The sequence below is a fragment of the Sceloporus undulatus genome, chromosome 4 (genome assembly GCF_019175285.1).
Source record: "Sceloporus undulatus isolate JIND9_A2432 ecotype Alabama chromosome 4, SceUnd_v1.1, whole genome shotgun sequence".
Classification (NCBI taxonomy): Eukaryota; Metazoa; Chordata; class Lepidosauria; order Squamata; family Phrynosomatidae; genus Sceloporus; species Sceloporus undulatus.
Window position 1 is genome coordinate 186,267,203 of NC_056525.1, and position 15,487 is coordinate 186,282,689.

At 40.4% G+C, this 15,487-nt stretch overlaps 1 protein-coding gene across 1 annotated transcript in view; it reads left to right on the top strand.

Annotated features, from left to right (window-relative positions):
• Positions 1 to 782: 782 nt before the first annotated feature.
• Positions 783 to 15,487, top strand: part of CDH19 (cadherin 19) — a 69,919-nt gene continuing 55,214 nt past the window's right edge. The window contains 2 exon segments of the mRNA XM_042463801.1: positions 783 to 1,004; positions 11,520 to 11,622. Of these exon segments, the coding sequence (XP_042319735.1) occupies positions 783 to 1,004; positions 11,520 to 11,622 (325 nt within the window).

Below are 15,487 nucleotides of genomic sequence, written 5' to 3' on the forward strand. Positions count from 1 at the left end.
TTCTCTCTCATGGTGAGCACTCCTTCCATGACTACTCCATACCTTGCCAGAGAGATTGCCAAATCTTTTGCTATGTTTCCATAGCCAGATTAAAACATCAGTTGCCGAGACCTCCAGGGAACCCCAGCAGATTTTAGCAGATGGTGTAATTTCTTCACTGCAATCCCTTACAACAGCCCTACTTCAGACACAAATAGCCATGAGTGGGGAGCTTTAGTCATTCTACAGTAGGCATAGAGGGTGGCAAATGGCTCAGCACATAATAATTCCATATGTAGAACTCCTGTGCTACTCTAATCCAAGTGGGATTGTAGTGTCTGAAAGTTGTATCTTCCCACTCTCATAAAAGTAACTTTTACTAAGCTGTAATTCTGAGCTACATGTTTGAATTTGTGTTCAATATCATTCCACTTATAGTAATCAGCAAAGATTGTTTGTTTGCCCCTTAGGCACCCAGCACAAAATGAAGTTTGGTTAAATTTAAATATGAGAATGGAATTATTGTTAGACTGCATGATAGGAATTACTAAACTTAATTTGTAAGATAAATGAACTGAAAGATAATTTCCCCTTCTATACCACATGTATCTGTGAGAGGTTTATGTCAAATGCTTGACTTTATGCCTTTTTCATTGCTAATGATAATAAGAAAATCTGGCTTTTTTGTATTCCTTCTCTTTGAAGAACAGAAAGAATTTCTAATAGTGAAAATTGAGCCTTCAGTTTGACATAAAATCAATATTTGTGTTGCTTTGTAAGAGTTACTTTTTGTCTTCCCACAGATGCATATTGATTGAAAAGGAAATTTCAGCATGCATTGTGGAAAATGGCTCTCTTTTGCTCTGACAATGGCTCAGTTTGGACCATGTCTTCCTTGTACACCCAGCTGTGATGGTGATGAGTTGGAACACATTTTTCTGAGACCTCAGAGTGTGAAATATAGTGGCATTCGGAGAATTCTCTTTGTTCATGAGGAAGTAACACAGCCTTTGATGTCAGACCAGGTACAGTAACTTTTCTTTGGAAGGTCTATAAATGAACTGAGATGTTGATTAGTATCTGTCTGCTTCATAGAATCATAGAATCACAGAATCATAGAATCATAGAGTTGGAAGAGACCACTAGGGCCATCCAGTCCAACCCCCTGCCATGCAGGAAATCCAAATCAAAGCATCCCTGACAGATGGCCATCCAGCCTCTGTTTAAAGACCTCCAAGGAAGGAGACTCTATCACCCTCCGAGGGAGTGCATTCCACTGTCGAACAGCCCTTACTGTCAGGAAGTTCCTCCTAATGTTGAGGTGGAATCTCTTTTCCTGTAGCTTGCATCCATTGTTCCGGGTCCTGTTCTCTGGTGCAGCAGAAAACAAGCTTGCTCCCTCCTCAATATGACATCCTTTCAAATATTTAAACAGGGCTATCATATCACCTCTTAACCTTCTTTTCTCCAGGCTAAACATCCCCAGCTCCCTAAATCGTTCCTCATAGGGCATGGTTTCCAGACCCTTCACCATTTTTGTCGCCCTCCTTTGGACACGCTCCAGTTTCTCAATGTCCTTTCTGAATTGTGGTGCCCAGAACTGGACACAATATTTTAGGTGGGGCCTGACCAGAGCAGAATAGAGTGGCACTATTACTTCTCTTGATCTAGACACTATACTTCTATTGATGCAGCCTAAAATAGCATTGGCCTTTTTAGCTGCCGCATCACACTGTTCACTCATGTTCAACTTGTGGTCTACTTGGACTCCTAGATCCCTTTCACACGTTGTTTCATTCAGCCAGGTGTCACCCATCCTATATCTGTGCATTTTATTATTCTGCCCTAAGTGCAATACCTTACATTTCTCTGTGTTGAATTTCATTTTGTTAGCTTTGGCCCAGCTTTCTAGTCTATTCAGGTCATTTTGAATCTTGATCCTGTCCTCTGGGGTATTAGCTATTCCCCCTAATTTGGTGTCATCTGCAAATTTGATAAGTATGCTCCCAATTCTGTCATCCAGGTCATTGATAAAGATGTTGAATAGCACTGGGCCCAGGACAGAGCCCTGTGGGACCCCACTGGTCACTTCTCTCCAGGATGAAAAGGAGCCATTGTTGAGCACCCTTTGGGTTCGGCCGGTCAACCAATTACAGATCCATGTAACAGTTCTTTTGTCTAGCCCACATTTTACCAGCTTGTTTGCAAGTATGTCATGGGAAACCTTGTCAAAGGCCTTACTGAAATCAAGATATACTATATCCACAGCATTCTCTTCATCTACCAAGCTGGTAATTTTATCAAAGAAAGAGATTAGGTTTGTCTGGCATGACTTGTTTCTCTGAAACCCATGTTGACTTTTTGTGATTATGGCATTGCCTTCTAGATGTTCACATACTCTCTGTTTAATGATCTGCTCCAGAATCTTTCCTAGTATTGATGTCAGACTAACTGGACGATAATTGTTGGGATCCTCTTTTTTCCCCTTTTTGAAGATGGGGACAACATTTGCCTTCCTCCAGTCTGCTGGGATCTCTCCTGTTTTCCAGGAGTTTTCAAAGATTATTGCCAATGGCTCTGATATAACATTTGCCAGTTCTTTTAATACCCTTGGATGGAGTTCATCTGGTCCCGGAGACTTAAATTCATTTAGATTAATAAGGTGTTCCTCTACTATCTCTTTACTTATTCTGTGCTGAAATTCCCCTATTCTGTCCTCTGCTCCATTATTGAGCACCCTTTGCCTTTTCTGAGAAGACTGAGGCAAAGAAGGTGTTGAGTAATTCTGCCTTTTCTCTGTCTTCTGTTAGCATCTTGCCATCTTCTCCACGAAGTGGCCCTACTGTTTCCTTCTTTTTCCTCTTGCTGCGGACATTCCAAAAAAGCCCTTTTTATTGTTCTTAACCTCTCTAGCAAGCCTGAGTTCATTCTGCGCTTTAGCTTTTCTGACTTTACCCCTACACATGCCTGCTATTTCTTTGAATTCCTTTTTTGTGATTTCCCCCTTTTTCCATTTCTTATACATATTCCGTTTCAAACTTAGCTCCGTTGAAAGTTCCTTAGTCATCCATCCTGGTTTCTTGAGACACCTCCCGTTTTTCTTTCTCACTGGAACTGTTTGAAATTGTGCCTTCAGTATCTCTCTTTTGAGAAACTCCCATCCGTCCTGAACTCCTTTATTTTTTAGTATTTCTGACCATGGAATCGCTCTCAATACTTCTCTAAGTTTACTGAAATCCGCTCTCCTAAAGTCTAGGATGCGTGTCTGACTATGCCTGGCTTCTCCTTTCCACTGTATTACAAACTCCAGGAGAACATGGTCACTTCCACCTAATGATCCCACCACTTGCACCCCATTAACCAAGTCATCGTTGTTGGTTAGGATCAGATCTAAAATAGCTGACCCCCTTGTTGCCTCTTCCACCTTTTGGACCATGAAATTGTCTTCCAGGCAAGTGAGGAATTTGCTAGGCCTTGAGGATTTTGCTGAGTTTGACTTCCAGCAAATATCAGGATAGTTGAAGTCGCCCATCACTACTACATCTTTCTTTTCTGACTGTGTGGTCATCTGTTCTAGAAAGATATCATCCAATTCCTCAGTCTGACTTGGGGGTCTGTAGTAGACTCCCACCGTAACATCCTTGTTGTTTCCCTCCCCTTTAATTTTTACCCAGATGCTCTCCACCTGGCTTCCATGATTGATGTCCTGGATCTCTTCACTGGTGTAAATATCTCTGACATATAGTGCTATTCCTCCTCCTTTCTTGTTTGGCCTATTTCTCTTAAAAAGATTATACCCCTCTATTTCCACATTCCAATCATGAGACTCATCCCACCAGGTTTCAGTGATGCCTATTATATCATATTTGCTTTGTTGTACTAGGAGTTCGAGTTCATCTTGCTTATTTCCCATGCTCTGTGCATTAGTGTAGAGACATTGCAGACCATAGTTCCCTTTTACTTGCTGCCTGTGCAAGTTTTTTTGCCTCCCACTGTTGGGTCCTTGCACTGTTTGCCTTGTCTCCTCTATGTCAGTTTGACTATTTTCGCCATCCCCTTCGCCTTCCTTAATATTGCCTCCCTTCCCCTCGGAACTCAGTTTAAAGCTCTCCTGATCAAGTTCTTGAGACTGTTGGCAAAAGCATTTCTTCCAACTGGCGTGAGATGCAACCCATCTGTTGCAAGAAGTCCCTCCTCATGGAACCGCAGCCCATGATCGAAGAATCCAAATCCTTCTCGGCGGCACCATCTGCGAAGCCAGTTGTTCACATCCGCGATTTTCCTCTCCCTTCCTGGAACATGCCCTTCAACTGGCAGAAGAGACAAGATGACAACCTGTACATCCATTCCTTTCAGCTTCCTACCAAGCGCCTCGCAATCCCTTTTGATGTTCTGAATGCTGTGTCTTGCAGTATCATTAGTTCCCACGTGGACCAAAAGGAAGGGGTATTGGTCAGAAGGCTTGACCAGTCTTGTCAGCCTCTCTGTCACATCACGGATCTTTGCATCTGGAAGACAACACACCTCTCGAGACATCTTGTCAGGCCTACAAATCACTGCTTCTGTACCCCTCAGCAAGGAGTTCCCCACTACGACCACACGCCTCCTCCGAGGCTTAGCAGTGACTGTTCCCTCGGATGGGACTCTCAGGCTCCCCTGCTCTGTCCCTGAAGTCTGTCCATGCTGCTCTTCTTCACTAAGCTTTTCCTCAATCTGACCTGACAAAAAAAGAAACAGTCTCCCTGGACTCTTGTATCTCTTATGAGGACCTGAATAGGAATACATCAGCACTTTGGAAGTAAATAATTACAAATAGCGAGTGACTAATTTATTTTTCTGTAATTAGGCCATAACAAAATTAGATTATTGTTCTGCATAATGTTAGTCTTTTTGTGGTATAACAGTACAGTCATTCTCAATAGGCACAGCTCACTTACAAAAATGCAAACATGTATATGTTAATAAATATAAATAAAATTGTGAATCCTATTTTTTAACCTGTGATAACACTTCCCTAGAACCTCTAAGTACTCCAGTGTGACTCTATGGTCAAGTTCTGGTGAAGGTTGACCATAAAATGACACTGGAGGACCTAAAGTTTCCTAGAAAGAATATATTAATCAAATCCATGAATCCCCAAATCCCCAAAAGGGAAACCAGTGAATTTTTATGGGGAGGGATAGTAAATGTTTAATTAGTTTTGCAGCTGGATGTTAATATAATTACATATTCACATTCTATTCACACCTACAAGGTGTTGGTTATTACCTATAAAGCCCTACATGGCTTGGGCCCGAGTTACTTGTGGGACCGCATCTCCCCATATGATCCGCCCCACACACTCAGAACATCCGGCAAGAATCTATTGGAAACACCATCTTCCAAATATGTCTCCTCATCTCAAAAGGCCTTCACAATAATGGCCCCAAGGCTGTGGAACAGCCTTCCTGACGAGCTCCGCCTTACGATCCCCTTGGAAACATTTAAAAAGAGACTTAAAACCATGCTTTTTCACCAAGCTTCCTCCCCCCCCCCCCCGGATGAGTGATAATGCCCTATCTGACAACGATATTCTGCCCTTGCCCCTGGATGTCTGATGGTTTGATAAATTATTGATGTTACATTTTACTGTTTAGTGTTTTATAAGACTGTTGTATGTATTTCGATTTTAGTAGCCTGTAACCCCGCTTTGTTCCATTGGGAGAGGTGGGGAAACACAAATACATTTTTATTATTATTATTATTATTATTATTATTATTATTATATCACAGGCTACTGCTTTGCAATGTTTGAATATTTCAACAAGTAAATGAAAAGTCAATACTTAGATACTTTCAAGTCAGGAAAAAGCACAGAATCATTTAAAAAGTAATTGCAGTGATAACTGGTTACTTTCCCCCTAGAATTATAACTAAACTAAGTAGAGTAACTTCCAAACTTACTCTGGAATATATACTGATATAAAGCATAGACACAGTATTTGTCCTTATTTCTTTAAGGACAGTTAGTTCTTGTTTATCAGAATTTGGGGCAAATTTGATCCAGGTTCCATTTCAGCCACAAGCTCTGTCAGTTGGGTGCTGTTACAGAGAAAACTCTTAATGTGTACCTACCATCCATGCTTCATGAACCTTGTCTGCATGTGCTAACAGTATCCTTTCCTAATTCTGGCAGTGTCACACTGCCTGAACCGCAGTTATGATGCAAACAATCTGCATCAGAACTGAGGTATAATACTCATAAACCATATTTTTAAAATTTAACTCTTACTCCAGATCATCTGAGAAGATCCAGAGCCCTCCATTCTCACATCAGGTATCTGTCTGCATGGGCATCCCACTGAGCCATCCAGCATATCTGCTGCCACTGCAATTCACACACACTGAGTTTGGAACAGACTGCCCAGTTATGTGACCATTACTGGGTGCCAAGTTCTGACCTCAGAAGCAAGTGACCCATGGCAGTAGTAAATGTGCTGGGTGGCTCAGCAGGACACTTGTGCACACACCTGCCCTGACACAAAAAGGGAGGGCCAGTTAATGGGAGGAGGTTGGAATACCTCCAGGACAAGGATACTCTGGATTACCCTGGACTATCCTGGCCTGTGCAGACACACAACAGGGAATCTGCTGAGGAAAATAGATTTTGGACATGTTCCTATGTGATTATCTGACTCTATACAAGCTAGACCTGGGAGACATTACAGATTCTGGTAGGCCTTTCTTTACATACGTGGCAAAACATACTTTTCTGCATTTTCCTGGATTCCTGAAGGTTCTTCCAAAAGCTATTGTCAAATCCAATATTAATATGGAATGTTCATTGGCAGGGCTATAATTGGCATTTGTTCATATCTATTCCTTTATTAGCATTGCTCTGCAGAAGAAGAAAAAGACCACATCTTCTGGTTAGTAATAATACCAAAACCAGTTTATTGACAAAGGTTGTTGAAGTTTCCCTTCTGTCTTCTGAGGCAAAAGAAAGGGTTCATTTATCCATATTTGGTGCTTTCTGGCTGCTGCTGCTTCTTTGGCATTGCATCAGAGTAGCCAAACTGAGGAGCAATACAAGAGTTTACCAGCATGTTTTAGTTGGATATTCTATTACATTAAGTAACCACTGATTTACCCCTCATTAATTTTTAATGAAACAAATTAATGCTAAATCCTTTTACCAATAAGAAAGCTCTGGGAACTTGCATGGTTCATTACATTAATGTGGCTTTGAAACAATAAGCAATTATTTTTTTTCCAACCTGCTTAAAATATACACTGCCCACTAATTTTCTTAATGATTCTTTTCTCTTTTCTTTGTTGCTCTTATTTACTTCCTTTATTTTTTTCAAAAACAAAGCCAAAGCCATTTTTAATCTCTCAATCTTGGAAATCCTTTTCTGTAAGGCAACATTCATGCTGAATGGATGGCAAAAAGTTTAACCACTAATTAACTAGCACTAAAATTTAATTGGGCCCAAAGGGTGAAGTGCTCAAAATACATTAATTACTTTTCACAGGCGTTCAAAGCAGCTATTATGGAAATATGATGTCTCATTTCAAAGGGAGCATATAGAGAAGCACGTTATATTTTTTGCATCAACAAACTTGGTACTCATTTGTTTTTATTAAAAGTAAAAAAGGTCAAAAAGCATATTGAACTTTGAAACTTATTGAAAGATTTGCTTTTTAAAAAAGGGGCAGAGAGGTATGGGAAAGCAGATATACTGTAGTATTTTTAACTTGCAAAAGGTAAAAAAAATGTGGGCATCCTATTATCCTAAGGATATAGTTAATATAAATCCTATATTCAAAGTGTGGGGGAAGAGCTGTGATCCACCAACAGAAAAGAGCCCTGCAGTTACAGGAAAGCAGATTTTTACTGAATATTAAAAGCAAGTCCTTGACACATAGGGCTGGAACAGACTTGCCAGTAAAGCCAGTTTCTGTGCAGTTTGGGGGCATGCCACATAACCCCTAGATGTCAGGAAGCTGCCCTGGCCAACCACACCTGGGCGGCTTCAAGGCACTCTGGGGGTGCAGTGTTTACACTGCACACTGCTGGACCAGCCTGAAGACTACCAGTGACTAACAAGTGCTGTAAGTTCATGTATTGTATTGATAGTGGTTTTACTATTTTATTGAGTGTATTTTATATACAACTGTAGTTTTTTATCTTGTAACGTGATTTCTATTGTTGTAATCCTGCATCGATCTGCAGGGAGAGGCGGGAAATGTAAATAAAAATTATTAATATCATTATATTTCAGTGGAAGGAACTGGTAAATCCACCTCTGAGTATTCCTAGTCTAAGAAAAACCTATGAAATTCATGGGGTCATCATAGGTCAACAGGTGCCTTGAAGAGACAGGTGACACACACATACATTTTTGAGAGGTCCACCTTGCATGAATAACTTATTAATAATTAGAAAGTAAAATCAAGAAAATAATTACAATGTATTGTAGAAATTATTTTTGTACTCTTCACTTCCTATATACCCTTGCCTGTTGGCTAATGCTATAGTTAATTGTTGTAAAATAACAAGAGAAGGGGGGAAGGGGAGAAAACCTATAAATTGATAATTAAAACCTTTTTTTACTTTTATGAACCATGCCATTGTTTTATTCAGGATGGGACTGTGGGGTGTATTTTGGAGACATCCTCATTATACACTTGTAGTGAGAGCCAGGAATTATGCTTAGGCGCTGAGCAATCCATGGAAGGTCAAATTATCTTCTCTTGTTCTTTCCTTGCAATTGGTGTTCAAGGATGTTGTGCCTTGGAAGATGGAGTTTCCATAGAGCCATCATGATAACTAGATTTCATAGTTTTATAAAAGGGATAGGGATCTTGTAACTCTCCAGTTATAGGCCTAAATCTTATTGTTAGTCACAATAGAATAAACTCTTTAAATCTATGAGATTTACATATGTATTAAGTCCTCATTTAGGAATTGATTTAATGGGTCTATTTTAGTTGAGACTAAGCAACAGAATTCCAGCTATTATTGAAAATAGTAATGTGTTCATTATTCATCATAGTTAAGTAAACAGAATTTTTGTTTTTTCTCCTTTTCAAATTTCCATTTATAAGCCAATAAATTTCCCACCTGCTTGACCAGGTGTGTGAATTTTCAGATGGTTCATTTGCAAATGAACTAACAGGGTGTGAACTTCCATTAGAAATTAAATGTTCTGAGCATTTAAACAACAGGGGTACAACTGAGTATGTGAATTGGATGACAAGTTTTGGACTACAGCTGCCATAATTCCTCATCCAGATATGGGATCTGTAGACCAAAAAAAGGCAATGTTTCCAAACTCTGACAGATATGGATCAATACAACTGCATGAGTATTTGAAGTCTCTTCAGGGAGCTGGCACTGAGAACTAGTATCACACTACTTTGTGTTTTGTGTATGTGTGTGTGTGCATGCACGCGCACGCACATGCCTCCTGAGCTACACAGAACACTTGTTCAACAGGCCATTTTGGTTGTATGGCAAGATGTAAGGAGCTAAACTGCAAAACTGATGCAAGCTTGTCTCCACTGTATCCTCATCATAAACTGTAGCAATGTACCTTTTCCCTCCCCTGTATGTCATTTTGTGTTTTAGAGTTGACAAATTTGAATTCAGTCATTTGCAAGAACACCACCACCACCACCACCACACAATTTCATCATTATTGACAATATGTATGTAACAGTCTGTCTTTATTTATTATGATCTAAGATGGCCCCTAAAGGCACCAAGTGTCTAAGCTAAACCCATGCTGAAGACAGACTCAATTGCACCTCTGTTCAACTGCTCATCTTATGTAAAGTACTGAAGCAATAAAGCAATAAAATATCCAGAACATTGACTTTCCAATGCCCTGTTAGTCCATTTGTGATTGGAATGGGTCAGTGTAACTGAGAGGACCATGAGTCTCGGGATGATCTGGCAGGATGGGAGGAAGACAGCAGGGGAAGAGAAGACTTGACGACCAGGGAAGAAGAAGAAGAGAGTGGGGAAGGAAGAGGCAAAAAGGATGGAGGAACTTCAGATGGAGAAAGGTGGACAGGAGGACCCTGAAGAGTTGGAAAGGAGATAGGTGGTGGGAGGGGAGACAATAAGTGGTGATGGGCAGGTGGACATGAGAAGGAGATGCAGAAGAAGGGTCATGGAGAGGGAGAGTACAGTAGAATGGAGTCCCAAGAGGGAAGGTTGGCTGGCAGTCCTTCAAAGAGGACAAGGGAGACCCACAGTGGGACCTCATTCCCAGGAATATTCAGAGGTGGTTTTGTCAGTTCCTTCTTCTGTATTTGTAGGCAGTCTCCCAGCCAAGTAACTTCAGGGCTGAGCCTGCTTAGCTTCCAAGATCAGATGGGATTTGGCATCTATAGGTTATTAAGGAAAATAAACTCATTTGAGATGTGGTGCTAGAGAAGAGTACTGAGGATTCCATGCACAGCCAAAATGATAAACAAATGGGTCCTAGAGCAGATCAAGCCAGAAATATCCCTAAAAGCCATGATGACAAGACTTAGACTGTCAAACTTTAGACACACCATGAGAAGCATGAATCATTGGAAAAGACAATATTGGCCCGGTACAGACCACCCAAAAAGGGTGGTCTACTGGTGCTCTGTTTTGCTCCGTGAGCAAGCCGCAGCAGACAAAACGGGTGGCTTCCTTGCAGAGGAAAAAGAACCCGCAAAAAACAGGTTCTTTTTGCGGTGCCTTAATGATGCTGCAGTGCACCAATGGTGCAATCGTGATGTCATTATGGTGCTTCGGCATGCGGACGCTAGGCGTCCATCACGTCAAAAGGGCGCCGCCATTTTGACATACAGAAGACTTACTAGGGTTGCGGGGCGTCTATAAGCGATGCCCCAAGGCAACCCTAGCATGTCATCAAGATGTGCCACGAGGCCTGTCTGTACCAGGCCAATGTTAAGAAAGGTGGAGTGAAATAGATAGAGAGGAAGGTTGCATGCTAGATGGATGGACTTAAAGATACCACAAATATGAGTTTATAGGAGCTGGGCAGAGCAGTAGAAGACAGAAGGGCCTGGGGATGTTTCATCCATAGGGTCACCATGGGTCAAGATTGATGCAAAAGCAGTTAACAACAATATCTTATTACTGGTTGTTGCAGTTCCCATTTTTGGAATTGTGAACAATTCAGAAGAGAATGACAAGTATTTCTAAACTAGATCCTGATAGCCACCAGATATAAATGATGGTCATGCCAGTCTTCTGGCAAGAATTATGGATTATTTCTCAAATTCTTTGACTCTTAATTTCTACTATGAATAGAAAATGCTGTCAAATATTTCTGGAGACAAGGAAGGCATCCTTCCTTTGCAACTGAAACGACACATTACAGTGTTTTAAATTTTTATTCATGATATTTTTGTTTATTTTTATTTGTAATATAAATCAGTGTCTAAAATAAATTGATGATCAATTCAAAACAGCCAGTTTGACAAGGAATACTGTAATGCTGGTTTGTTTTAATACTACCTGGAAATCACCTTGTTATTCATTATTCTTCCAGATGGAATCTGACTTAAACAAGCAAGATAGTTCTCTGACTGACAGTGGGCCACAGTTTTTGGATGGGCCTTATGAAGCCACTGTTCCTGAAATGTGCGCCAAAGGTATTGCATGCTATAGTTTTTGCTTTTCTGATATTGCTGCCTCTGTGCTTATGAAATAAGTCATCACTATTAGAGTGTGCCTTTTAAAATGAGTGTCCCTCAGTAGCCAGCAAGGCAATACCTCTGCTTTCACTGCTTTCCACATTCTTCCTTCCTGGAACTTCTACTTCTCTAAACTGCCCAGTACCACAGGGACAGAGGATGCTGTTGTATATTGGGTCATTAATTAATTAATTAATTAATATCTCACCTTTATCCCAGCAGGGGATTCAAGTAAGCATAAAGCACATTTTTAAAACTTTTAATACAAAAATTAAAACACAACTAAACTAAATTTCTTTTTTAAAACACTTTATAACCAAGCTAAAAACAACCTTACAAAGACACTTAAAACAGAATAAAATAAAAACACTACATTTCCACTAAAAGCTCCAACTGCCACAATTTATTAAAAACTCATTGCTTCCTTCAATTTTTTTTAAAAGTATTTACTTGGACATGCAAAGACAGCAGGGATGGAGTCTTCCACAACATGAGAGCAGACATTAAGAAGGTTCTCTTCCATGTCCTTACAAATGTGTCGGTATGGTAGGACTGAGAAAAAGCCTTCCCCTGAAGGTCTTAGAGCATTGGCAGGCTCATATGGGGAGATACTGTGTTTCAGTCTGGACCCAAGCCATATACAGCTTTAAAAAACATAGCCCATACTTAGAATTCTCTCCAGAAATTGATTGGCAGCCAGTGGAGTTACTTCACGAAGAGGGTTAGATGCTTTCTATAGCCTGCCCCAGCCAAAATCCTAGCTGCAGCATTTTGGATCTACTTAAGTTTTTGTTGCTTTCGCCTTGAGTGGGTAGACTGTGGCCCCTGGGCTTTTGTGGCCTCTGAAGTGTTCACCAGTCCTTCCAAAAGTCCCCAACCACAACTTTAAAAAAATCAGCATGAATCTGGGGAACCCCCCTTTGAAAAACCTATAGAAAATCTCCCAAAACACACAGAAACAGCATCATTATTTCAGAAACGTCTACTACCCCCCAATTATCTCAATTTTATTATTTTGTCCAACAGAATGTGATATACTGTCACTGGTTATCATGTTAAGAGTGACTACAGTGGGAAATGGAAGTAGTTGGCTTTGCTGTTGGAGGACTGTGGCTTGTGGAAGGACCTGCATGAGAATTGTTTTTATCCCTTCTAGGGTGTTCACCTCTGCTCTAGCCAAATAATCTCTATCCTGATGTATAGTGGATCTTTATGATCTTCAGTAGATATACTGTCACATATTCTTTGTGGAGTGCATGCCAAGAATCCCATTTAGAATCCTGCATGCCACCACATCAGGGTGCTTTAGCAGTAGTGGTTGGCAGGGAATTATACTAGATGGTCCTTGAGTCCATCTAATTCTATGACCGCTTTCCACACCCATGTTTGGTTTCTGCTAGCCTTTTGGTCACTCTAACAAAATTTCAGAAGCCCCATAGTTCAAAATACACAAATCATAATTCAAGTTTCATAGTTAAAGATACACATACCAAAAATGGCTTCTCTCCTAATATCTATATGCATCTGGGTATTTTCCTATTTGCACAGAACATCTTTAGGTTCTACTGTAGAATATTTAACCCCAAGTGAGATTCAAGCACCAATAAATGTATTATCATGAATATATATTAGTTTAAGATTTACTGTACTTTCTTAGTGCCCCCTCTCAAATAGAATTTAAATTTTATTCAGATATCCAGTGGAGGTGATACATAACTGAAAGTGTAACAATAAATAGCATCTTTTTCAAATACAAGGCTATAGATTTCCCTCTAGAATTCAGTAACTTGCATGAAGCACAATCCATATAGCGTAAATGTCTGCAAATCTAATACATCTCTAGAAATGTGTAAGATTGGGATGCAGTAGTTATACAAGCTTATATTCAAGCCTGTTGAAATATAATTTAAAACTTTCTTCATATGATCTTTCAGTAGCTTCCATAGTATTTGTCCATATTTTTAATGCTTTTCATTTTCTAGCGAAACCCAAAAGATCTTTATTTAGAAAATATTTATTCCAATTTATAAAGGCTTCCATATTATATTCATGGCTGTCCCACACCCCCATATTTTGTCATCAAAATTATCCTGGAATATAATTTATTCTGAGATATAGGGATTAGCCCAAATTCATCCTACAAACTAATACTTCTCAGTTGAAGTAGTTTTTAAACATGCTAGCTTAGAGCTAAATCTACTGTCCCATTCTTGGGCGGAATGTGGAATGTCAATGAAAGAATGAATGAGTGAGTGAATTATATTACACCTTCCTAGAGTTGATTCGCCAACATCAAATCCCAATCATTTCTATGGCTCCACTCTAACTCAAACTAACATATTTAGCTCATAAATTTTGCATTGGTTCTTTATATATACAAGCTTAGATTTGCTGACCTACTTGTAAATAATGAGACCAGACCAGTTGAAAATGGGCCACTTTATTTAACTTTTAACTATTTATGTAATTTCCAAGAGATCTGCAACATTGGGGGAACAACCTAGTGCAGGAACAGCTGTGGCAGGTAGTCTATTCCCAAGACCACCTCCTCAGTCTCTCCTGGGTCAAAATATCTGAGCTCTGTGGATAACCCATAGTTGGTTTGCTCTCCGGCCAGCTCACATCAGGAACAACAACCTGAGATTTCCTCACTCAACTCACAGGACTTTAGTGAGGGTGTATATCTCAGGTCAGCCCCAAGGAAGGTCTCTTTCCCTATCCGTTTAGCCACACAGCCTAAATGGATAGTTTCAGAGGCCTAACTTTCACTGCAAAGGAGTGATATAGATGTTCACCTAAAATATATATATATATCTCCCCTCAGAAACCACCATACATATGGGGCAAATGTCTGCTTAGCCCCTGTCCCCCACCAGGCTAGGAAACAGGAGACTTAGATGTTAAGGAATTAATTACCTATATCATAGCAAGATTATCACACTGAAAATGGACTGATGAATTCGCTAATTCATCAGCCCAAATTCATACAGCAACAAGTATGGGAAAAACTCTAAAAACATAAGGTAAGTAGTAATCCCAGCAGATACCCAGTCTTTAGGACAAAGGTGGGTAAATCATCTAGATAGTGAATAACACCCTGAGATTTTGCCCTTCGAAATAAACTCCAAACCCAAAGACTCCAGCAGCATCAGATGACACCTGAAAAGCATTATGAAACTTTCTCTCCTCTCTCCAAAAGGAGACACTGGCGGGGTACAGACCACACAAAAAGGGCAGTCTGCTGGCACCTTGTTTTGCCATGCGAGGAAGCCACAGAGGACAAACCACGTGGCTTCCTTGCACGGCAAAAAGAACCCACAAAAATGACTTTTTTCTGCAGCACCCTTGTGATGCCGCAGTATGCCAATGGCGCACTTGCGAGTCAGAAGAGGACATGACGTGCAGACACTAAGTGTCCATTGTGTCAAAATGGAGGCATCCGTGTGTACAGGGCACCACCATTTTAACACCCTCATCACATGCTAGGGGCTAGACACATATGGGCGGTGTGCCCTCGCCCAACCCCTAGCACATGACGAGGATGCACTATAGGCCCGTGTAGATCGGGCCACTGTTAAAATGCTAGAGAAAGCTCAGCCAAACATAAATGTCATCTCTGATAACTCCGGTAATCCTGAGCCTGTGATGGGGCTAAAGCAGTCCCTTAATAGCATCACAAAAGCAGTACAAAAAGCCCCTGCCTGGTGCTATAACTTTACAAGCAAAATTTAAATGGCCAATGTACTCCTGAAATTCCCTAAGCATGGTCTTTTTAAGTGAATTAAAATGAAACAAATGAAGCTGTAAATCTGGCAGTAGTATG